Source organism: Galleria mellonella, unplaced genomic scaffold (assembly GCF_026898425.1).
Source record: "Galleria mellonella isolate WM207_F2 unplaced genomic scaffold, CSIRO_AGI_GalMel_v1 utg44, whole genome shotgun sequence".
NCBI lineage: Eukaryota > Metazoa > Arthropoda > Insecta > Lepidoptera > Pyralidae > Galleria > Galleria mellonella.
The window spans coordinates 5,521,544-5,547,500 of record NW_026442100.1 but is presented as its reverse complement, the minus strand read 5'-3'; the positions used below and the strand labels follow the sequence as shown (position 1 = coordinate 5,547,500).

Here is a 25,957-nt window from a genome sequence, read left to right as displayed (position 1 = left end):
GTTTCATCTCCGAGCCGTAGTAAACCTAATTTCCTTTAATAAGAAACAGATGTCACCCCATGGAGGAATCCATCTGAAATATTACCATATCCCTTCCATTTGTCACCGCCTAATTAAATATTGGATATGATTACAATTTGTCTTAATATTTTATGCAAACTTTTCTTACCTTGGCCGACTTGAATGATTAGTGAGACAAAATTATATATTTTAAAATATAAGCTACTCGCTTCGTATCGTTTTTAAAAATTAAAGAAGAGAACTAGTTTGATCAACTAATTGTTTAAACTATTATATAATTTACTTCGTAAATGAACCTAATTGAAAATCAAAAATAAACCACAATTCAAGATCAATATATCAGCCTTTAACTGTCCACTGCTGAACATAAGCCTCCCTCTTAGGGGGTTTTGCTAGTGGTCACAACGCTTAGCAGGCGAATTGGTAACCACAATTGGACGCTGCCGCCTATCCCTCGCCCTCCCTAAGTCGCCTCTTACGACATCCACGGGAAAGAAAGGGGTGGCCTATTCTATGCCAGGACTAAGCAAATCTCAATTAAGTGTAGTTAATATCTCTTACTATTAACATAAAGTTATTGACAAATACGATTTTAAAAATCCCACTTTTGAATTAGCATTTATAATATTACACATTTCTTTTTACTAAAATATAAGAACAAACGAATCAATTATCTATAGCAATATATTGGAATTCACTAATTAAATTGATTAAACTTAAAACAAAAGGAATTCAACAAACAACTTGTATGTCAACAGAATTACTTATATCTAAAAATCAATTTAAAATGTAAATGTAAAATGAGAACGCTATATCACTTTCTAAGATGCTTTGTCGCTTAAAATAACGCCTATAGGATATTAAACTCTAAGTTGAAAATTGTAATCTCCAAGCAACCTCAAAAGTGCATTAATCAATGCTTTACCGAGGGCGACGTCCCGGGGTCTAAACAACTAAATTTCTTTTAGAGTAGTAGATATAAGTAATACAATCAAGCATTCGTTGCATTGTAATATAGATCGTTGTTTACCCATACAAATTGTTATTTGAACAATATTGAGTGAATGTATTGAGGACTGCCTACTTGAAATGTAATTCCTTTAGTAATCAGACTCCAGTTAAAGATAGGTTTGTGTTAAAGAGATATTTAAATATGAAAACATATAGATAAACATTTTCACACTTTCATGTACGTCTTTAACAATTTTTTATAGTAAGTTTTAGTAAAAAAAAAAAAATAAAAAAAAAAAAAAGAGAAAATATATTTAATTTTTTTTTATACAACTTAGAATGGCAAACAAGCTGACGGCCCACCTGATGGAAAGTGGTATCCGTCGCCTATAGACATGAGCAATACCATGGATATAACAGAGTATACTGTTTCGCCCATGATACCCCCCATGCGTTGCCATTCGTGAGGACTCAGATGTTATTCCTCTGTACGCTGTAAATTCACGCCATATCCCATCCTTCAAACCGAAACACAGCCATGCAAACACAACTGCTTCACGGTAGAAACACGAATGGGACAGAGGAGACTAAGCAATCGACTTTTAGACAAAGTCTCCCTCTGGTACAAAGTCTCCCTCTGGTAAAATTCAATTAAGATATAACCTGTGGAAAAATTAGATATATTGCAGTCAAAACTCTTAACCAGTCAAAAGTACTATTGACTAGTAAAGTCAGTCAAAAGTACTTTTGACCGTGTGCTTTAGTCTATAATACTTTCGACTAAAATAACAATTAAACGTACCTAACCTAATCTAACATAACCGTACAGGGGGGAAAGGGATTGTTAGTAATGGAGACTGAGAATCCCATTGCTAGCTATATACCCAACTGGATCAACCCCCTCGCGGTTTCCCCTGGAAACTATCATGGTTAATTCCTGATGAATTCATCATGATGGGCTAACTTGCCTGCTTACATTCTCACCTATCGGGTGATAGGTGAGAATGTAAGCAGGCAAGTTAGCCCATCATGATGAATTCATTAGGAATTAACCATGATAGTTTCCAGGGGGAACCGCGTGGAGGCGACCTGGTTCTCTGATGTTCCGCCAGCGTATCCCGTTAGCGCAGGCGGAGTTACCATACCATTTTCACCCATCAACAAAAAAACATAACCGTACAAAACAAACGCAAAAAACCTTAAAAAAACAAAAGTACTTTTGACTGATTTTGCTACTCAATAGTACTTTTAACCGGTTAAAAGTTTTGACCGCAACAGATAAAATATCGAAAAAACAACAAGAGACAAATAATAATATGCAAATTTGTATATGGCAATTATTACTACATAGTGAGTGTAGAAAATGATAAATTATTTTTATCCTGACGCTCGGGGGCAACGTATTCGAAGATCCATTAAAATTTTTCCTCCATTTCCTTACCTTTCATGTTTATAATTCCGGAAATTTCATGATTAGTCGGTGATTGGTGATTCGTTTTTATTCCACCTATTGGAAAATATCTGATAAATTAGAAAAAGCCTTTGCATAAAGATCTATTATTAGCTACTTTACGTACTGATAGAAATGAATTTGAGGGAAAATCTAATTAAGTCCTCCGGTTGATAGTAATACCAGAGGGAGACTTTGTACAATAGTCGATTGCTTGGATACCTCTGTCCTATTCGTGTTTCAACCGTGAAGCAGTTGTGTTTGCATGGCTATGTTTCGGTTTGAAGGGTGGGATCGTGAATTTAATGGGTACAGAGGAATAACACCTGAGTCCTCAGGAATGGCAACGCATGGGGGGTATCATAGGCGAAACAGTATACTCTGTTATGTCCATGGTACTGTTCGTGTCTATAGGCGACGATTACCACTTTCCATCAGGTGGGACGTCAGCTTGTTTGCCATTCTAAGTTGTATAAAAAAAAATATTCACTGGGAGGGTGGGGGAAAGGATTATTAATAATGCGTATCATCAATCCACTGCTAGCAATATACCCTGTCTCTATATATATATATATATATATATATATATATATATATATATATATATATATATATATATATATATATATATATATATATATATATATATATATATGTAAATTGTATATAATTGTTTAAATATTTACACTATCTTGTGGAAACAATTGTTGGTGAATCTAAATAAATAAATCAATAATGGTACTATTCGAATATATAAACGAGGGATACCACTTTCCATCAGACCATCAGACCATCTGCTTGTTTACCATTTTAAGTTACACAAAAAAAGCAAAGAGAATTCTTAATAGGGCCACGAGTCATTTTCAAAACTTCATTCAACTTAGTACAAAACTGTTGATCCGGGATCTACGTGTAATATTTTATGATTATTACAAAATCTGTCATTTTCACAGTTAATTAATGCATCATAGGCCATTAGTGTGAAGTGTTCCTAATAGATAGTTCGCCATGTTCCCTAATTGCCGAGGTGAATAACCTTAATTCTGTGTTTTATATGTAATCGAATTACGTTCAACATAACTGATACTGACGCACAGAAGGGAGTGGGCACATAATGTGACTTGTGAGTAATAATTCAGTTGGGAGCTCTCCTCTTGAATTTATTCTTCTATAAATATACTTGATTCTAAAAATAGAATAACAGTTGGATTTGTATATACATTATTCCGCTTAATATAATTTTTAAGTCAAATGTATCTAAAAATTTGATGTGCGGATTGTTCAGAGCATAATGCATGCTGCTACTACCAAAATTGCTTTGTGTTTAAGTGAATTAGTAAATAGTATTGTTTAGTCATAATTGTAATAGTAGATAACTTGTTTAGATTTTATGGGATTGACATGTTAAAAAACAAAAATCCCAAATTAAACGTAGATTTAAAAAAAATGTGCCTACAAAATATGTCTACGCTATGTATTAAATATGTCTAAAACGCTTTAATTTAGACTGATTTATACATACATATTTTCTGATTTTATTTTATCTGCTGTTCTAATTTTCTATCATAAAAAATATAGTTTTAAAAAATAGTTTTTGTACATTTGTTACTTCGGAACTCCGTCATTCATAAACCGATTTTAAAAATTCTATTTTTATCCAAAAAGAGATATTTTCAGATTCGTATGGAACCAATTTTATCAAAATTTGCCCAGTAATTTAGTTATTCATCATCATCATCACATCCTCCCCCTTGGAGGATTTTGCTAATAGTTGCCATGCTTGGCAGGCGGATTGGCAACCACAATTAGGGTTTTGGTGATATTTTAAGAGGGACGCTGCTACTCATCAGTCTACTATTAAATCCCTTTAGTCGCCTCTTACGACACCCACGAGAAAAGAATGGGATTGCCGCTGATGTTTTTTTTGTGTAACAAAATCACCTTGTCCAGTCGATTACCGGTTGCATACAAAAACCGTAGGACATTACTAGTCTAGTGACAAGTTCAAGCAGACTCCCTATCGGAAGGCCCTATCTGACTGTGCGGAGTCAATGTCAAATTAAAGGTTGCATTCGATTAAGCCATATGATCGTACACAAGTGTTTAGAATTATAGATGAACATTATTCATTCCAGTTGATTTATTTATTAATAACGTGCGAGTCTTGTGACTTCACAAGCCTATGACATTAAAGTCATGATTCCGACCTTCAGCTTCATCATCGCTGCTTCCATACCTACCTTCGATCGAGGTCGGTCTCATAGGGTATATTGGGAGGAGAGAGGATTGGTAACAATGGAAATTAACAGTCTGGTTGCTAGCAATATACCCTATTAGGTCGACCTCCACGCGGTTCCCCCTGGAAACTTATTATTATTGATTTATTGTTAGCCACGATAGGCCAACTGGTTACTGACATGCTTCATCCTCACATATCATGTCTCACTGGTACCCCGCCAGTGTATACCGTTAGCGTAGATGGGGTTACCATTCCATTATCATCCATTAAAGATAGGGTATATTGCTGAGGACTAGCTTCTCCCCTCCAAAAAGGATATTATGAGCTCTTAAAACCTGACAGATGTACAATTTAAATTAAAATTTATTATGTGAAATTATTATAAAAAAATATGATCATAAAAAAAACGGGCCCATTTGTGGTCACGTGACCTGAACTTGTCAAGTTTTCAAAGGTCTATATACCAAGGACCCAAGATGTGAAGGAATTAGGTTAAATATGAATGTACCAACTCCCTTTTTCTTTTTTTTTTTATTCAACTTAGAATGGCACACAAGCAGACGATTATGATACCCCCCATGCGTTGCCATTCCTGACGACTCAGGTGTTATTCCTCTGTACCCAGTAAATTCACGCCATATCCCACCCTTCAAACCGAAACACAGCCGTGCAAACACAACTGCTTTACGATTGAAACACGAATGGGACAGAGGTACCCAAGCAAACGACTTTTGTACAAAGTCTGCCTCTCCCACTCTCTTTATACTGATGTAATATTCTTAATTCCTATAGTGACCTTCTACACACCTTGAACGAAATTATACCTAATAAATATTTACAGCGTTTTGTTTTAATTTACCTTTTTTGTTAAAATTGGCACCGATATCTATTCGTAGCATTGCATTTAAATGGCCCGGAGCAAGAGGGTTAAAACTGCTTTAAGTAAATTCTTTAATTGCCCCACTTAACTATCAAATTGCCCCCCGTGGGGCGTGGGCCCCACGTTGGAAACACCGCTCTAGAACTTAACATTGTCATAGTAATAACATCTAGCTTAGTGTCTAATGAACCAAACATATAACTTAACAACACCAGAACAATGGCTAATCACTACTATTCCAGCCTACAAAATTAATATACCGTGGACAAAGTTATTTATTGAGTTAGAAACGTCAGAGCTTTGTGGCGTGTAGGATAATTAATATAAAGTGAACTGAAAGAAGATAATGGAGACATTTCGGTATTACTTAGGTTCAGTTTAAATGGTAAACCTAAATTGAATTTTAGGAAATAAGTATTTAAATTAAATTTCGACTGGCGTTAGAATCCACAGAATAAGTTTGACGAAATGACAACAAACTCATTGGTCATAGTCGCGACGTTCAATGTCGAGTCGTTCAATGGGTACGAGCAAAATACTCAAATACGGGGGGGAAAGGGATTGTTAGTAATGGAGACTGAGAATCCCATTGCTAGCAATATACCCAACTAGGTCGCCTCCTCGCGGTTCTCCCTGGAAACTATCATGGTTAATTCCTAATGAATTCATCATGATGGACTAACTGGCCTGTTTTCATTCTCAGCTATCACCCTTCACTGGTGCTCTGCCAGCGTATCCTGTTAGCGCAGGCGAGGTTACCATACCATTTTCACCCATAAAAAAAAATGTCCAATATACGTTGTATTCCAATATACGAATATGTTAAATGTCGGACATCCGAAAAATAATATTGCATAATAGACTTTTAACATATACTTGACAGGCGGGTTGGCAACTGGAGTTAGGTTATTTTTAATGGGTGATAATGGAATGGTCACACCACCCGCGCTATCAGTATACACCGGCAGGGCACCAGTGAGGGATGATTGATGAGGATGAAGCAGGTCAGTTAGCTCATCGTGACAAATTCAACAAAAATTGTTCACGATAGTTTCCAGGGGGAACCACGTGGAGATCGACCTAATAGGACATATTGCTAGCAATGGGGCTGTCAAACTCCATTGCCAACAATCCCTTTCCCCCACCGCAGTTAGGTTTTAGTGATATTTTAAGTGGGACGCTGTCACCCGTCCCTCGACTATTAAGTTCTGTAAGTCGCCTCTTACCACACCCACGAGAAAGAAGTGGCCCATTCTATGCCGAGATCACACGGCGAGTAAGCAATAAACTGTACTACAAATCTTATAATGTTTTTAAACTTTGTTAAATTTCTGTGGTAAAACACACTCTTCTAAAGTTAAGAGAGAAATAATGACTTTGTATACACAGACTGTAATATTGTTTTATACGACTTAGAATGGCAAACAAGCTGACGGCCCACCTGATGGAAAGTGGTAACCGTTGCCTATAGACACGAGCACTACCATAGACATAACAGAGTATACTGTTTCGCCCATGATACTCCCCATGCGTTGCCATTCCTGAGGACTCAGATGTTATTCCTCTGTACCCTGTAAATTCACGCCATATCCCACCCTTCAAACCGAAACACAGTCATGCAAACACAACTGCTTCACGGTTGAAACACGAATGGAACAGAGGTAGCCAAGCAATCGACTTTTGTACAAAGTCTCCTTCTGGTAATATCATATAATACAATGTCATGCTCATAGTATGTTACCATTTCTGATTAGATATGTCTTTGTACCCGGTAAATCCATTTCCATATTTCACATTCTGTATCAAAATCCAACCATGCAAGAATACATTTCGAAAGTTTCGAGTGAGTAAATTTAATTTTAAACATCCAAATAAGATGGTAATTTTCTTCTAAAATAATATATTTATATGACATTTAAATTGGTATGATAATTACGTCAATTCCCAAGTGCTGAAGCTAAGATACCATGTGAAACTATCTGAGCCAATTTAGAAAAGTTTATGTCCTAAATTGACCGAGAATTGAACCTGGCACCTTGTTATGCAAAGCTATATATTTACAACTACCACACGTAGATCTCCGTGTGTGGTCCCGGCATAGAATGGGCCACCCCTTCCCTTCCCGTGGGTGTCGTAAGAGCCCACTAAGGGAGGGCACAAGATGGGCAGCAGCGTCCCTATTAAAAAATCTCTAAAAGCCTAACTGCGGTAGCCAACCTGCCTGCCAATCTAAGCAACTACTGGCAAAACTCCCCTTATGGGGAAGGCTTATGTTCAGCAGTGGACAGTTAACGACTGAAATAATAATAATAAAAACAATGAAGGTCATCTTATTTTGTTCTATAATCAACTGGTATAAAAAATTTACCCACTTGTTCTTACTACACACAAGTAGCCAAGTTTTGCAGTCGATTAAACCACAGCACAGTTGTGGCCTCTCGCAGACCAATAACTGATAATTAATGGACAATTATTTTTTATCTATTCCCCGTTCAACGGAATCGAAATACGTAATAATGAAGTTACGGTTCATTAAATCGAATTAATGATAACGCCCCTATTTCGCAGCTCATACGACCATCCATATATACGAGTGCATGATGAATGATGTTTGCCGTCACTATGCTTTTGTTTATCCACTGATTTGCCGTAATTATGCCGTTTGTGACTTCAAAAGGAAAGTTCTGAATTCGGTTGCATTTTTTACCAATTCTACAAAATTACCATTAGAGAAATAATAGCTCATACAGTGTTTAAAGGTAAATTTAAGAATTGGCTGTCGTGTAATATTTTTTATGCCATTAATGAATATTTAATTAAAAAAAAAAAAACAACAAATATACTTGACAGCCTAAACTGGAGATGTAATTGTCATTTTGAATTTTAGGTTTTCTTTTGTATTCACTGTAATAAAATATGTGTGTGTGTTTTTTTTATACAACTTAGAATGGCAAACAAGCTGACGGCCCACCTGATGGAAAGTGGTAACCATCGCCTATAGACATGAGCAGTACCATGGACATAACAGAGTATACTGTTTCGCCCATGATACCCCCCATGCGTTGCCATTCCTGAGGACTCAGGTGTTATTCCTCTGTACCCAGTAAATTCACGCCATATCCCAGCTTCAAACCGAAACACAGCCATGCAAACACTGCCCAGCAATCGATTTTTGTACAAAGTCTCCCTCTGGTGTATTAAATAGTATGACTAATGGTGGGAAATACAATGTAGAATATATGTAAATTTCTCATATTGTTAATAATTTGCACGCCGGACATACAGCATACGCCACTTTCCATCAGGTGGGCCGTCAGCTTGTTTGCCATTCTAAGTTGTATAAAAAAAAATACAGGCAGAATGTATATGGGGAATGTACCTCTTCCATCTAAAACCACCTACATTCCAGCAAAATAAATTCATTTAATTTCATTTCATTTTTGATAGATAGATAGATAGATAATCTTTATTACCATTCATATTCATACTTTATTCATGTTTGTTACCTCATAACTCCGTCAGTTGTAAACCGATTTGAAAACTTGATAGTAGATTGATGATAGATTATTACATCCAAGCAGAGCGTAATTTAATTTTTTTTGATAGGTGAAAATGATGTAGTAACCCCGCCTGCGCTAACGGGATACGCTGGCAGAGCACTAGTGAAGGGTGATAGATGAGAATGAAAACAGGCCAGTTGGCCCATCATGATGAATTCATCATGAATTAACCATGATAGTTACAAGGGAGAACCGCGAGGAGGTCGACCTGGTTGGGTATATTGTTAGCAATAGGATTCTCAGTCTCCATTACTAACAATCCCTTTCCCCCAACGTAATTTAAATTAGGTACTTATTGTGAATCTTTTATTAAAAAGAAATACATATATGTTACCTTTATGGTGTAATAACTGCATCATTGCTACACAAGGTTAGGACAAGCACCAACATCATTCTGAAAGTAATAGGCGAGAAATATAACTCGTCTATAATTGGGCATTTCATTCAGATGCTGTTCTAGTCGGCTGGCTCACATCTCAGTGAAATGCTTTAATTAAATGTTCACTTAAATCGCTTTTCTTTTTTTACTAACAAAGTTTGTAAGGATATTGTTACTAGCAAAATGGACCAAATTGTAGTCTGAATAATAAAGTATTATTATTGTAATAATTCAAGTGGCTCATTATGGACAGTGGCTAAATGCTGCAGTTGGCATTGTGAAAGTTCATTGAAACATCGCTCATTACTATAATGTACTAGAGTGCAGCTGCGGCCTTGTCGCTTTATAAAGGCAACAGGTTTGTAGTAAACAGCTTAGTTAACAATATATTAATACCTTATAAGCCGTTAACATATAGCTTTTAGCTTTATTTTATGCTGCAAACAAGCTGACGGCCCACCTGATGGCAAGTGGTAACCGTCGCCTATAGACATGAGCAGTACCATGGACATTATAGAGTATACTGTTTCGCCCCTAATACCTCCCATACGTTACCATTCCTGAGGACTCAGGTGTTATTCCTCTGTACCCAGTGAATTCACGCCATATCCTAACCTTCAAACCGAAACAGCCATGCAAACACAACTGCTTCACGATTGAAACATGAATGGGACCAAAATTCGATAGATGCAGAATAATAAGAATTATTTTATGGACTATCTATTAACTTTTTTTATTTATTTATTTATTTACTCCAAAAATTTTACATAAAAATACAGTTACATGGAAAAAATACAACTATATATGTATGTAAAATTACAATGGTCTGTAAAACTTGTGGGAGACCCTAAATTAGATCAGAGATCTGTATCATCTCTATATATGTTGAAGATCTATCTTCAGTAATGAATATTAAACGAATTAAATGACACATTTATTTAAAAATAATATTACTGTAATCATAAATTATTATAATTCCAAGCTAAAGTAAATAAATACATCTCCAATAATCCTCTAGAGGATTATGGAATTTGTTTAAACAAATCCATTAATACTGTCACACATTTTAATCGAATAGCGAAGATTTATCTCGCAATATTATTGAAAAACTTATAGTAACAGTTACTGAAGTGTTAAATTTCAGTTCGATACAATTAGATAAAATAGACAATATTTGTTTAAATTATAAAAGCCCAGACGTTTGCCTTTATTATTTATTATGCTTAATCCATCTTTCTTGACATATTTATCGAACAATCTTGACACGTCTCACTATCAAAATAAAGATGCATAAAATGACCAAGTCATTGGCATAAAAAATAATTATAAATAAATAAAAATTATAGGCCAGAATTCTCAAATGATTAATAAATTTTATGTTACTATGGGCTTATTTTGGGCTTACTTTATGACTTCTTTTGTCTAAAATTTTTTATATATGTTTATTTTTATCTCTTTTTATGTCTGTTTATGTATATGTCTATTTATTATATCGATTTATATAAAATTGCAACAGAACCAATCTGTAAGTCTATTCTTTCAAATAAAAATATAATCTAAGTCGATTTACAATTGACGGAGTTATAAAAATAAATTACAAACATAAAAAAATACAACCTGATTGAGTACCCTTCTACTTAGTCGGTTAAAAATAGAGTAAAATTGTTATGTATATATATATATATATATATATATATATATATATATATATATATATATATATATATATATATATATATATATATATATATATATATATATATATATATATATATATATATATATATATATATATATATATATATATATATATACCAGTATATATATATATATATATATATATATATAACAATATTCTAATACAGTTGCCTATTCTTTGTCGAATAATATTATCGAATTAATTGTTATCAAATACGAGAGAGGCTAATGTAAATTGATTTTAAAAGGTATTAGCATTTTTGTGAGAATTCCAGATATATCTAACTGGGGTCATTGACCGGCTATATATATATACATTACTTATCTCTGCTGGCGACTTTGTCCACGTGATCAGGATAAAAAGTGGCCTATGTTCTTTTCCATTCCATATAATTAATAATGTATTGCAAATTTCGTGAGAATTGTAACTGAGCTAATAAAAAGCTAAAAGGTAACATACAAACAAAATCATTTATAAATTAGCATTTATTGTATTAAAATACGCGTAATATACTCATAGGTATGTATTACCCATGTAGATGTATTTTTTAACCCTTAAAAACCTGATATTTAAATCAAATTAAAAAAATATAAGTGTACCCTTTACTATGTTTACCAATGGGGAAAATAATTAAAAAAATAAAAACGATATTTTTATATATTTATTTTGAAAATAAAAACATTTGGTAACATTTAAACAGCCAAATATTAAAATAAAATCGATTGTAGGCGCCCAATGCGATTTATAACCCCGGTATCAAATTTGAAACTTCAGGTATTTAAAGGTTAATAGATGATAATGGAATGGTTACCCCGCCTGCGCTATCGTTATCCCGGCGGGGCACCAGTAAGAGATGATAGGTGACGATGAAGCAGGTCAGTTAGCCCATCGTGATGAATTGCGCTAGAATTAACCACGATGGTTTCCAGGAGGAACCGCGTGGAGGTCGACCTGACAGGGTATATTGCTAGCAATGGGGTAGTTAGACCCCATTACTAACAATCCCTTCTCCTCCCCATATAGATATATTGTACATGTTCCCGTGTGGTCCCGGCATAGAATAGGCAACCGCTTCCTTTTCCGTGGGTGTCGTAAGAGGCGACTAAGGGAGAGCGAGGGATGGGCAGCAGCGTCCCTCTTAAAACATCCTCAAAGGCCTAACTACGGTTGCTAATCCGCCTGCCAAGCGTAGCAACTACTGTCAAAACCCCCCTAGGGGAAGGCTTATGTTCAGCAGTGGACAGTTAAAGGCTGATATGATTTTTTTTTATACAACTTAGAATGGCAAACAAGCTGACGGCCCACCTGATGGAATGTGGTAATCGTCGCCTATAGACATGAGCAGTACCATGAACATAACAGAGTATACTGTTTCGCCCATGATACCCCGCATGCGTTCCCATTCCTGAGGACTCAGGTGTTATTCCTGCGTACCTAGTGAATTCACGCCATATCCCACCCTTCAAACCGAAACACAGCTATGCAACCACATGCTTTACGGTTAAAACACGAATGGGACAGAGGTAACCAAATTGCTATTCAATAATATGTTTACATGCTGGGGTTGTAAAAGTACATTCTTTTCTACACCATTCACTGTGTGTATGTCAAACTTCATGATGATTTGGTCAGCAGTTATAAACACACAAACATACTCACTTTCACTACTCGTAAGATATCGAAATACTCGTAAGATTGTCTCGTATTTTATATCTGCAATCTGCTTTAAAACCGCTTTCCTTGTACGTACTGCATTTAAATATAAATGCATAATATTAAATCGAGATTAAAGATATTAAAGGTTGCATATAAATTAATGTTGCACATTATTTTTAAGCAGCTTTAAAAAGTGTTTTTTTTTTATACTACTGATGTGGCAAACAAGCATACGGCCCGCCTGATGGTAAGTGGTTACCGTAGCCTATGAACGCCTGCAATACCGGAGGTATTACGCGTGCGTTGCCGACCCTGAAGAAACCTCTTTACTCCCCTTTTGAAAAACCCCATGCTGAAGTGTCTTGGGAAAACTTCGAAAAAAAAATTTCCTAATTCGCCTGAAGTTATAAAAATCCCAACTATCTGGACTAGTGGAGTGGAACTAGTCCACGCACAACCACTCTTTGGAATCGACTTCCAGCAGCAGTATTTCCGAACAGATACGACATTATAACCTTTAAGAAAAGAGCATATTCCTTTTTAAAAGGCCGGCAGCACACCTGCAATGCCGTTGGTGTTGTGGATGATCATGGGCGTCGGTAGTCATTTACCATCAGGTGAGCCGCATGCTCGTTTGCCCCCTATGTTGTAAAAAAATGGGTCTAGAACTTGTGACTAATTGTGTCGTCCAGGTCGTGTGGTCCCGGCATAGAATGGACCACACCTACCTTTCCCGTGAGTTTCGTTATGGTAGTAAATTTACAGGGCACAGAGGAATAACACCTGAGTCCTCAGGAATGGCAACGCATGGGGGGTATCATGGGCGAAACAAGTTACTCTATTATGTCCATGGTACTGTTCATGTCCTCATTACCACTTTCCATCAGGTGGGCCGTCACCTTGTTTGCCATTCTAAGTTGCCTAAAAAAAACTATTTAATCTTTATTTATTTGCTTTTAGTCTTATATACCCAAGGGTTTCATGTGGATGAACTATTGAGGCCTCGGCGGAGACTCAAAACTTTATTATTGGACAAAGTTCTATCTTTTCTATTTTGCGTTTAGTTTATTTACCTTTTCAAATTTTGTGTCTTTCCTTTGTGAAGAATCTGCATTTGGAAAGAGTATGGTAGTTTATTTCGTTTCAATGTTGCAAGTCTTTGTATTTACATAAAGGTATTGAACTTTTAATATACAAAAATACGTGTTTAGATTCTGTATGTTCGTAAATAATGAAATCATAGTTACGAATATAGATTTGTCTGTTTTATTTGTTTATTTATATGCTTATGTATACTTTTCATGCTTACAACAATACTGCGTACAAGCAGACTTATCCCTTGAAAGGATTTCTTCTAGTCAACCTTAGGAATCCAAAAGGAGAAATTAAATTAAAATAGGGATTATATATAAATCATAACATATATTGTGCGAAATAATATGAAAAATAATAAAATATAATATAATATATATAATAATAAACTATATATTAGTAACAGAATATATATATATATATATATGTGTGTAGACGGAAAAAACATTCCAAAAACAGATGGTAGACAGAGGCACTAATATTGGAAAATGGACCAATTTGAATAAGAACAATCCAAGATAGGGATGATAGAGAGGGAAAGGGTTCCCCTTTCCTACGCTAAAACGTCAACTATTGCAAATTAAAACTTAAATAAGCGCAAATATTCATTAAAATTTTAATTTTGTTACAGCTGAATAAACGGTTATTTTATTTTATTAAACGTCTTAAACAATACACATAATCATAACTATTTTATACAACACTAACCAATTAAATACTTTATTAAATATTTAAACAAGTCTTTATTAGTTATACAATGAAATCGTAAAGTAACTCTTGCATACTGTCTATTGTTAAGTTAATTGAATCAACATAGATGCTATTCGTTGCATACCGTTTAGAAGCTAAACTTTTAATAGAATAAGTTTTGGAAGATAAAAAAAAATAAACATATTGCAAACTCCAATATGTCTAAATATAACTTCTGACAAAGAAATGTCAATTTAACTTTGTTTTTTTATTTGATTTGCCTGTTATTATATAAAATACATAATTTACCAGAGGGAGACTTTGTACAAAAGTCGATTGCTTTGGTATCAACGGTGAAGCAGCTGGGTTTGCATGGCTGTGTTTCGGTTTGAAGGGTGGGATATGGCGTGAATTTATTGGGTACAGAGGAATAACACCTGAGTCCTCAGGAATGGCAACGCATGGGGGATATCATGGGGGAAACAGTATACTCTGTTATGTGCATGGTACTGCTCATGTCTATAGGCGACGGTTACCACTTTCCATCAGGTGGGCCGTCAGCTTGGTTGCCATTCTAAGCTGTATAAAAAAAGTCATAATGAACTGCATATAAAAGTAAGTTTGTTTGTTACCTCATAGCGCCTTAATTTTACCAATTACCAATGAAAATTGGTATACACGTCCTGCTATATTTTCTCTTTGTTGTAAACATACTCCAGTAAAAACTATTTCAAAATAAAAAAAAAAACTTTATTTGAATAAGCTTTTACAATATCTCTTTTAAATCGTCATGTTTTTTTTTTAAAAACTACTGTAATTTCGGAAAGTTATCTATTAAGACCCTATTTATACATTGTAAATAAATAAATATTATATCAAGTGGGGTCAAACTAAACAAGTGATAATACAATCCACCTAATGGAAAGTGCAAACCGTCACCTATAAGCATAAAGAGTAATTATTTGATGTTAGAAAACAGAGTAAACAATAGATTTTTTTTGATGGGTGAAAATGGTATGGTAACCCCGCCTGCGCTAACGGAATACGCTGGCGGAGCACCAGTGAAGGGTGATAGATGAGAATGAAAACAGGCCAGTTAGCCCATCATGATGAGTTCATCAGGAATTAACCATGATAGTTTCTAGGGAGAACCGCGAGGTCGACCTGGTTGGGTATATTGCTAGCAATGGGATTCTCAGTCTCCATTACTAACAATCCCTTTCCCCCCAAACAATGGATTGTAACACCTAACTACGCCTACACTACTCCCACGTCTTTTGTTTCAATAGAAACTAGTGTTGTTTATAATATTAAATATATTATTAGAGATTAGATTATATATTCTTAGATCGAGTTGATGCGTGTATAAATTAATAAATTACGAATTATTTATAAAGTGTACGCACTGAAGATTGATTAAAAAAAATAAATGAAGTATATTAAAAAAAAAATTATAGTACAGGTCCCTTGAACAATAGAAAATAAAAAGGAAAATAAAATTGCAAAAAAAGGAGGAAATTATTATTAATTAATTACATTATTGTTTATATTTATATGACCTTTCATTTAAAAGTATATTTATTTATTTATTTAAACTTTAATGCACAGTAAAATTCTATGTATATTTGGCGGACTTAACACCGGACGGTACTCTCTACCAGCTAACCATTATATATCTATTATTAAAAAAAAATTCTCAGAAGACAGGAGATTTTGTATTCCAATTTTAAAAAAGTATACTAGATTTATTATATGTATTGAACGCCATCTGTCGGTTACAAAAGTATTACTGTTGTAGCACCATTACACTAGATGACGCGGTATATATGAAAATAGGAATGACATGGTTCTTAATACGTCAGTGGGAATAGGACAAAAGGTTAGAGGGACAAAATTCCAATTAATACAAAGAAATAATACACACAAATTGCAAAAACACATTTTTTATTCCAAAAAACAAATTACAAATAAATATTTCTTTCACATTAAATATTCAACCAAATATATTTAGTTTACAAGATTGTATTAGGCGTCAAGAACTTTCTAGAACAAATGAGGAGCGAATATTGTAGGTCTGTAAGCGGGCACGACCGGCTGATGGTAGAGGGCGCTGACATGGGACACCACGGGAGCGTGGTGCACCACCGGAGCGTGTACTAGGGGAGCAGGGGCCACTAGGGGAGAGTGGTACACAGCTGGTACTCCGCTTGAGTAGACTACTACGGGCTTCGGAGCTGGGGCCGCGCTCACTGAGGCGAGAAGGCATAGAAAAATCTGGAACAAATTTATACTTGTAAAATTCTATAAATGTAAAATTTTGTAAAAAAATTTATACCACAAAATGGTATACCAACATACGGCTGGATTAATGGTTACTGCAGCCTGCAACATTAAAGATATCATACGAAGAAATCTTAATACGTCCTTTTTAAAGAATCCCATCCTGTAATTTCTAGGGAATACCTCAGTAGAGAGCTCAATCCACAGCCTAAGATTTTGCAAGAGCAGTAAATTAACAAAGCAATGGATAATTATCGTTACTGAAACTAGAAATCAGATTTTGTATTTTATATAGAATACTATGGCATTATTTAAAAAAAAATTATAATTTCTTATTTTTTTTATGTAACTTAGAATGGCAAACAAGCTGACGGCCCACCTGATGCAAACTGGTAACCGTCGTCGCCTATAGACATGAACAGTACCGTGGACATAACAGAGTATACTGTTTCACCCATGATACTTCCCATGCGTTGCTATTCCTGAGGACTCAAGTGTTATTCCACTGTACCCCGTAAATTCACTGCCATATCCCACCCTTCAAACCGAACACATCCATACAAACAAAATTGCTTTACGGTTGAAACACGAATGGGGCAGAGGTGTCCAAACAAACGACTTTTGTACAAAGTCTCCCTCTGGTCAAATTATTTAAAACACGTTTTTGTAAAATAAATTTCATAATAGTCTTGTAAAAATATATTTTATCGATAAAACCCAATTAATATTGTCAGCGTTTGCTAATAAAGATCTTGTTTTAGTCCTTATAATTATAGCCCAAGGCGAAAGCAAATTATTTCAAATAATATTAAACCTTTTGGTATTGTAAATAAAATTGTAAATACATAACTTTATATTGTTATTAAACTTAGAAACTTAACTTAGAAAATATTGATAATTAATGTGTTTGTTTATAAATTTTAATGTATAAAATAAATTATAATATATAATGTCTATATAATAATAATAAATAAATAAAATAAATAAATAAATACGGACAAATCACACAGATTGAGCTAGCCCCAAAGTAAGTTCGAGACTTGTGTTATGGGATATTAACTCAACGATACTATATTTATAATAGATACATATATAGATAAACATCCAAGACCCAGGACAATCAGGAAAAGATCGTTTTCCATCATGACCTGGCCGGGGACCGAACCCGGGGCCTCCATGTCGCAGGCAGGCGTGTTGACCGCTGCGCCACGGAGGACGACGAAATATTAATATTTAATCCGAAAAGAAGTAGTTTTCCAGTTCGGTGGTATTTTTTTATGTGTTTGTTACCTCATAACTCCTCATTAGTTATAAATCGATTTTGAAAATAGATTTTTTTTAATCTGAAGAAACATACATATTAGTTTTATAGACAATTTATTACAGTCGGTTAGGTAGTTATTAAATTAAAAAAACTACTTAGCGGTTTTTTTTTTTTTTTTTTTTGGGAAAATACAGTCTTAATTCTTAATATTAATCTATTTTTTTTTTCTGATAATAATCTATACTTATAATAAATCTGTAGAGAGGTCAATTCTGTACATGAAATATATTTCCAAAATAACTATCAGCGGGTGATTAGTGATCGATACTGATGCCAAAATAGCAATCAGTAAAATTTTTGCCTATCTGTCTATATATTCGTTACAGAAACAAAAACTAATCGACGGATTTTAAGGAAACTTGGTACAATTTTTCTTCATACTCCTGGGCAGGTTATAGTATATTTTTCATCACGCTACGATCAATAAGAGCAGAGCAGTGAAGGGAAATGTTGGGAAAACGGGAGAAGTTACTCCATTTTTAAGTTACCGTCACGTGTGCAGCCTTAATGTGCACTTTTTTTTTAATGTCCACCCGTGCGACGCCGGGACGGGTTACTAGCTATTAATAATTTTTCAACCACTTTCATATTACACATTAATTGGTGACAATAATATAAAACTAAACATATTTGTGGGAGACTGGTGTCTAAATTGGGCAACGATGGTAATTCCAAATGTGAATGTACTTACCAGACGGTACATTTTTGTTAAATTTGAAATTATTTGTCGACTAATCGAATCGAATATAAGTATACGACTGTTCCAATGATGCGTGTCGCACGTTATATAGCCGTTCTGGAATTTTAGGTCCTTACCGTATATAGGCAGTGGCATGTTTAAATACTAAATAATTGTTTTACTGGTATATCACACTGCACAGCCGGTTATTCTGGTACCTCTATAGAATGCTATGGTGTTTTTTTTTTACTGATCTAATAGATTTTTCTATCATTTATTGCTATATTACTTAACTTGTTGAGATTTAGCTACTGGCTGTAGTTGTGGTTTTTCTCTCAATCCTAACGTAAGGTTGTTTTCGATTAAGTACCACATAAAATTATATATATTAGAGGGAGACTACAAAAGCTTGGGTGCCTCTGTCCTATTCTTGTTTCAACCGTGAAGCAGTTGTGTTTGCATGGCTGTGTTTCGGTTTGAAGGGTGGGATATGGCGCAAATTTACTGGGTACAGAGGAATAACATCCGAGTCCCCAGGAATGGCAACGCATGGGGGGTATCATGGGCGAAACAGTATACTCTGTTATGTCCATGGTACTGCTCATGTCTATAGGCGACGATCACCACTTTCCGTAAGGTGGGTCGTCAGCTTGTTTGTCATTCTAAATTGTACAAAAAAATATATAGACGTAAACCATTAATAATATTTAATATATATATTTCAAAATATGAATTAGAATTATATTAAATTAGATACTTGGTATTATATATAATGTATATATACTTACATGTGTGGTCTTTCCCCCTATGATCCCCCAGCATAGAATAACCCACTCTTTCCTTTCCAGTGGGTGTCGTAAAAGGCGACTACGGGAACATAATGGTCGAGGGATAGGCAGCAACGTCCCTCTCAAAATCTCAAAACATGTTAAAAACTGCGATTGCCAACCTTTGCCAACCCGCTTGGCAAGCGTGACAACTACTAGCAAAAATCCCCTTATGACGAAGGTTCAGCAGCGGACAGTTAAGAGCTAATAAGATGACGATATATACTATATATATATATATATATATATATATATATATATATATATATATATATATATATATATATATTTTTCATTTATTTATTAATGTTATGAATGGACCTGGTCATCAGGTTTATCCTACTTCAGACATCGATTCTTCATAATACACAGTGTTTGCATGGCTGTGTTTCGGTTTGAAGGGTAGGATATGGCGTGAATTTACTGGGTACAGAGGAATAACACCTGAGTCCTCAGGATTGGCAACGCATGGGGGGTATCATGGGCGAAACAGTATACTCTGTTATGTACATGGTACTGCTCATGTTTATAGACGACGGTTACCACTTTCCATCAGGTGGGCTGTCGGCTTGTTTGCCATTCTAAGTTGTATAAAAAAAACACAAATAAAAATACAGTGAATGGAGACTTGCACCCGAGTTAAAAGAGTATTTTAGTTGCTACCTTATACCCTCCTCTTTTTAAAAATCTTACAAATATAATTCTTTCTATTTACCGTCTACACTATGTAGTTGTAACATTGGAATTGTAAACGATTCCTAGCTTACCCTAAATGGTCTACCACAAGCATTGCACTACTAAATATGGCTGATCGTCTTCATTGAAAGCGGCATTTTCCTTGATTGATGCTTCATTAACTTAAAAGCAGTAAAGCAAGACACACTTGCATACATACATGCATGCATGCATACACACACATACATCAATCATTAATTCAAATCGAGACACACGTGAAATTGTTCCCTTATCAAAATAATAAAGATTGTTAGTGATGGTGATTATCAGTGCCATTGCTAGCAATGTACCTTGTCAGGTCGACCTCCGCGTGGTCTCCCTGGAAACCATCGTGCTGAATTCCAGATGTGTTCATCACAATGGGCTAACTGACCTGCCTTTTCATTCTCACCTATCATCTCTCACTAGTGCCTAGTCAGCGTATACTGTTACCGCAGACGAGGTTACCATTCCATTATCATGCATTAAAAAAGGGAGGTAGTTCCAACGTGATTGTATTTTTTGAGTGTTTAAACACAATTGAACTATGGTACCCGTAACCGGCAAGCGTGTATGAAAAGATTGATGAATGTGGAAGAAGCGAAAGAGGTTTGTTTGAATCGAAGCATTTGGCGTTCCATTGTTTCTGCCTACCCTAATGGGAGACAGGCGTGACAGATATGTATGTATGTATGTATGTGTGTGTGTGTATGTATGTATGTATGTATGTATGTATGTATGTATGTATGTATGTATGTATGTATGTATGTATGAACTATGGCATGAAACAACAATAAGGATATTTCTAATCACAATTCATACAAACCACAAGTTATATTTAGTAATACATGTGTCTTTACCTTGGAGGATTAATATATTCTTCATTCGATTCCAGTCTGAAATACTGAACGGATACCGTCGATGTTCACGTGTCAACAAAAATATAACTAGTTATTCTAAAATTTCCCCCGAGTATCAAGATATGTTACATAGTAGTTTACGTTGAAATATACATTTATTGCTTTTTTTTTATTCATTTGATAGATTTGCACATATTATTTCTATTACCAGTTCATTTGTATCTTCATCAACATAAAGTTCCCAATAGTAAACACACCAAATACCACGGAGGTGGCAAACAAGCATACGGCCCACCTGATGGTAAGTGGTTAACGTAGCCTATGAACGCCTGCAATACCAGAGGTATTACGCGCTCGTTGCTGACCCTGAAGAAACCTCTTTACCCCCCTTTTGAAGAACCCCATGCTGTAGTCTCTTGGGAGAACCTCGGTAGAGAACTTATTCTATAACCTGAGTGTTCGTGAGAGAAAACATCTCTGAAACCGCGTTGTACGCGACCATTTAGGCTGTACGGTATGAGGGTGAACTCCCTGTCGATGGCGAGCCGTACGATGATAGAAAGTAGCCGTGGGCATCATATTGAACAATTCTTTTATCTTCATATTATGTTATAAGTTCATATATTACCTTTTTTACTATTTCACAAATTTTTCCCCACTAGTTTTTCCATATAACTAACATGTAATAATCCTTATGAAAGTATTTTAAGTCCTTTTCATCCAAAATAGGTACATATTTGCAAAATTTCATAGTAATTAAAAAAAATCCAACACTGCGTCTGTTTGTACGGGCTCGCTTCAAAAACCTTTCTTCAAAATCAAAATTTGTTCGTTTAAATTTTCAAAATCTTAAACTCTACTGTTTGAACAGTACTTAGTCTTTAATTACAGTTTAACGTAGGCGATTAAAGATCTACGCATTTTCAACTAAGAAGATAAATTGGCCAATTAATGATCATTACCAGTTAACATAACATTTGTTAAACATTGTACAATTTACACTTTGGAAACGAACTAGGCAAAACTTTAATTGAAACTATCATAGCGTAGTGTTTTTAGGCGATTTCAATTTTTTTTTTATGCTACTTACAATGGCAAACAAGCTGACGGTCCACCTGATCGAAAGTGGTAACCGTCGCCTATAGACATGAGCAGTACCATCGACATAACAAAATATACTGTTTCAACCAGGATACCCCCCATCCGTTGCCATTCCTGAGGACTCAGGTGTTATTCCTCTATACCCTGTAAATTTGCTGCCATATCCCACCCTTCTAACCGAAACACAGCCATGCAAACACAACTGCTTTACAGTAAAAACACGAATGGGACAGAGGTGCCCTAGCAATCGATTTTTGTACAAAGATTCCCTCTGGTCTTCTCTTCAAAATAGAGAAATTTCACAATTCCATTGTATTTTGAAATACATAGATACCTGTTTTATAAATTTAACAAGTATTAATCAAACAGGAAATTTCTTAATAATTGTTTTTAAACAAACAAGATACTTAAGATGGCAGATGGTCTAATAAATATTATATATATATATATATATATATATATATAAATTTGTCTAGTTCTTTTTGTTTGTAAATTGTAGCAATATTGTACACTGCTCTACCCGCTGACATTGATGCTCCTTTACACTTTGGATGTTGCTGGAAGAAAGCTTTTTTAGAGATAAGTTCGCCTTTGTACATTTGATTACCTCTGTCATATTTTTATGTATAATTAGTGTGTACAATAAAGTATTACATAAATACTTGTAGATAATAAATCGTCATTAAGGGTGTTTTTTTTAATGAATGATAATGACATGGTAACCCCGCCCATGCTATCCATATATGCTGGCGGGGCACCAGTGAGGGAGGATAGATGAGCATGAAAGCAGGTCAGTTAGCCCGTCGTGACGAATGCAAGAAGTATAATACTAATCACAATGGTTTCCAGGGGAAACCGCGTGGAGGTCGACCTGATAGGACTTTCTAGCAATGGGGCCATTAGTCTATATTACTAACAATCTCTTTTCCCCACATAAAGGGTGCTCCCATGTGTTAAATTGATTATCTTTGATAATGCATTGAACTAGATCATTATGCATTTTGATCCAATTCACAATAATCATATGTAAGATTGTGGTACATTTTTGGATTTTGATAGAATATGGCTACTTTAGAGTTATTCAAATTTAATAAATACATATGTCATTTATAAACACAGTGCAATTTCTATTAAAAATTATAAATTAATCTCTCAATATTGTGATTTAAATTCGAAAAAAAAATAATCATAATGAAATAAATATAAAATAAAAAAAAAATATTAGAAAACACTTAATTTATTATAAACCTTAAAATCGATTCCACTTAATGGACGGCGACTAAAGCGGCCTTCACCACGGGGGTATGATGAACGTATGAGGTGCTGTGCGCGACAGCGACTGGGGCAGTCTTGACTACGATTGGGGCAGCGTGAACCACTGGGGCAGCGTGAACGACTGGGGCAGCGTGAACGATTGGGGCAGCGTGAACAACAGGGGCAGCGTGAACGACTGGGGCAGCGTGAACGACGGGGGCAGCGTGAACAGCGTGTACAATAGGGGTTCCATGGTTGACGACTTGGCTGCTCTTGGTGATTGTGGTTTTGGAGCCAACGACGGGGACTGCAGCGTGCACGACAGGGGCGGCGTGGACTGCAGCCACTACTGGTGTCTCGTGGGCGACCAGCAGGCCAGGGGCGGCCACGGCGCTGGCCAGGAGAGCGGCGAAAGCAAGCTGGAAACAAAATGAATTTTCCATTACACAATTGTTTTTTTTTTAATACAAATAAACAAAATAACTCGATAAATTGTAAAAACTAGTAACGTCTAATAAATCTATTTTAACAACTGAACCGTTTTTTTTAGAGTTTTTTTTTTTTTAATATTTAAAAACGGAATAAAACCTGCTAATAGTAAAAATAAGTTCTTAAAAGGTTTTTATAAACATATAAAACAAAGTGATGACGGACGAAACAAGACTTTGTATTTATTGACCTCAAAATGTATCCACTTATCAAAAATAGAACACTCTTGTGCCTGCTGCACATTTATTTTATACTTTTGTCATGTAAACTAAAAATATCTATTCAGATCTAAAAAATTCAGGTAAGACATTTTGACCAACAAAGAGGCTATTAGACACACACATATTTTCACTTTTTTTTTATACAACTTAGAATAACAAACAAACTGACGGCCCACCTGATGGAAAGTGGTAACCGTCGCCTATAGACATGAGCAGTGCCATGTACATAACAGAGTATACTGTTTCGCCCATGATACCCCCCATGCGTAGCCATTCCTGAGGACTCAGGTGTTATTCCTCTGTACCCAGTAAATTCACGCCATATCCCACCCTTCAAACCGAAACACAGCCATGCAAACACAACTGCTTCACGGTTGAAACACGAACTTTTTAACTGAGTTAATAATAATGCAATGGTTGAGCTTCTAAAAAAGAATATCTTGTTTGATAATAAATAATTGTATATATATATATTAACACAACACAAAACTTACAATGGTCTGCATGTTTGTTTACGAGAATGGTTGTGTACAACACAAGTTTACAGAGTTATCTAACAACACTGACTTTCTGTACGGTATTTATATGGACCCGTGCCGAAATTCGACAATGAATGCACGCAATGCGCGTACTTGAATACTGTATACATTACGGAGATAGGCTCGTTGAGCTGCGAAGGAGAGGACGCGGCCGAAAAAAGCTTCATGTACGATTTATTATTTAAAGTATTAATTTTTTTATGATGGCATGAAACAAAAAAGTTATTTTTTTTATTAATTTTTAATGTAAGAATAACAATCAATTATTTGCACTTTGTTCCGTTGTGTTTATTAAATTATTTATATATATACCTACTTATATCATAAAAAGTAAATATTAATTACCTATTTGTTTTTTATAGAAAAAAACTCAAAAACTACTTAACTGATTTTAAATATTCTTTCATCTAATGAAAGCTACATTATCAACAAATAACATAGCCTATACATAATTTATCGAAAATTTTATCTATCCATGTAAAGCTGGACCCAATCGCTACTTTTGGCACTAGCACGAGACCGGTATCGAAACATTCATCTTTATTTTTTATAATTATAAATATTTATAAACAATATAATAATATAAAGATGTTTTTTTATTATATAAGGTACTTAACAACTTACTACATAATTGCAAATTAGTATAGAAATATTATTAAAATATGAAAGCCTAACTAATGTTTAAGTGATTTCAAAGCAGACAGGAACTTTTTAATTTTTTGTTTTATCGAGAAGTTAAAATACAAATAGTGAAATTTATATTTACATTTTTTTTTATATATCATTCTTCATGATAAAGAGAATAATAATACAATATAAATAAACATTATAAATAACACTTTTGCAAATACGGTAAAAATTAAGATAAAACTTCAAAATTAAAAAAATACGCATGTGATTATTTTGTTACGTCACAACACGCGACGCTATGAATTCATATTGCATTTAAACTTTAACTTTACATTTTTAACTTCGTTCAGTTACAATTTCAATAATAACAATATTAATATAGGGGATGCTGAAATTAAATTCACCTCGACTATTAGACCCTT

The 25,957-nt window shown here is 34.8% G+C and overlaps 3 protein-coding genes across 3 annotated transcripts in view; 1 reads left to right on the top strand and 2 right to left on the bottom strand.

The window, feature by feature from the left end:
* Window positions 1–25,957, top strand: part of LOC113516388 (neuropeptide SIFamide receptor) — a 195,021-nt gene that overhangs the window by 126,595 nt on the left and 42,469 nt on the right. The window lies entirely within an intron of this gene.
* On the bottom strand, window positions 16,551–18,967 carry LOC128201465 (uncharacterized). Its single transcript, XM_052898525.1, has 2 exons — window positions 18,913–18,967; window positions 16,551–16,891 (listed from the first exon to the last, which is right to left on the bottom strand). Exons 1-2 carry the CDS (start codon window positions 18,922–18,924, stop codon window positions 16,661–16,663), a joined length of 243 nt encoding a protein of 80 aa, XP_052754485.1. The 5' UTR covers window positions 18,925–18,967; the 3' UTR covers window positions 16,551–16,660.
* On the bottom strand, window positions 23,289–24,937 carry LOC113518957 (pupal cuticle protein C1B-like). Its single transcript, XM_026903995.3, has 2 exons — window positions 24,861–24,937; window positions 23,289–24,075 (listed from the first exon to the last, which is right to left on the bottom strand). Exons 1-2 carry the CDS (start codon window positions 24,870–24,872, stop codon window positions 23,668–23,670), a joined length of 420 nt encoding a protein of 139 aa, XP_026759796.3. The 5' UTR covers window positions 24,873–24,937; the 3' UTR covers window positions 23,289–23,667.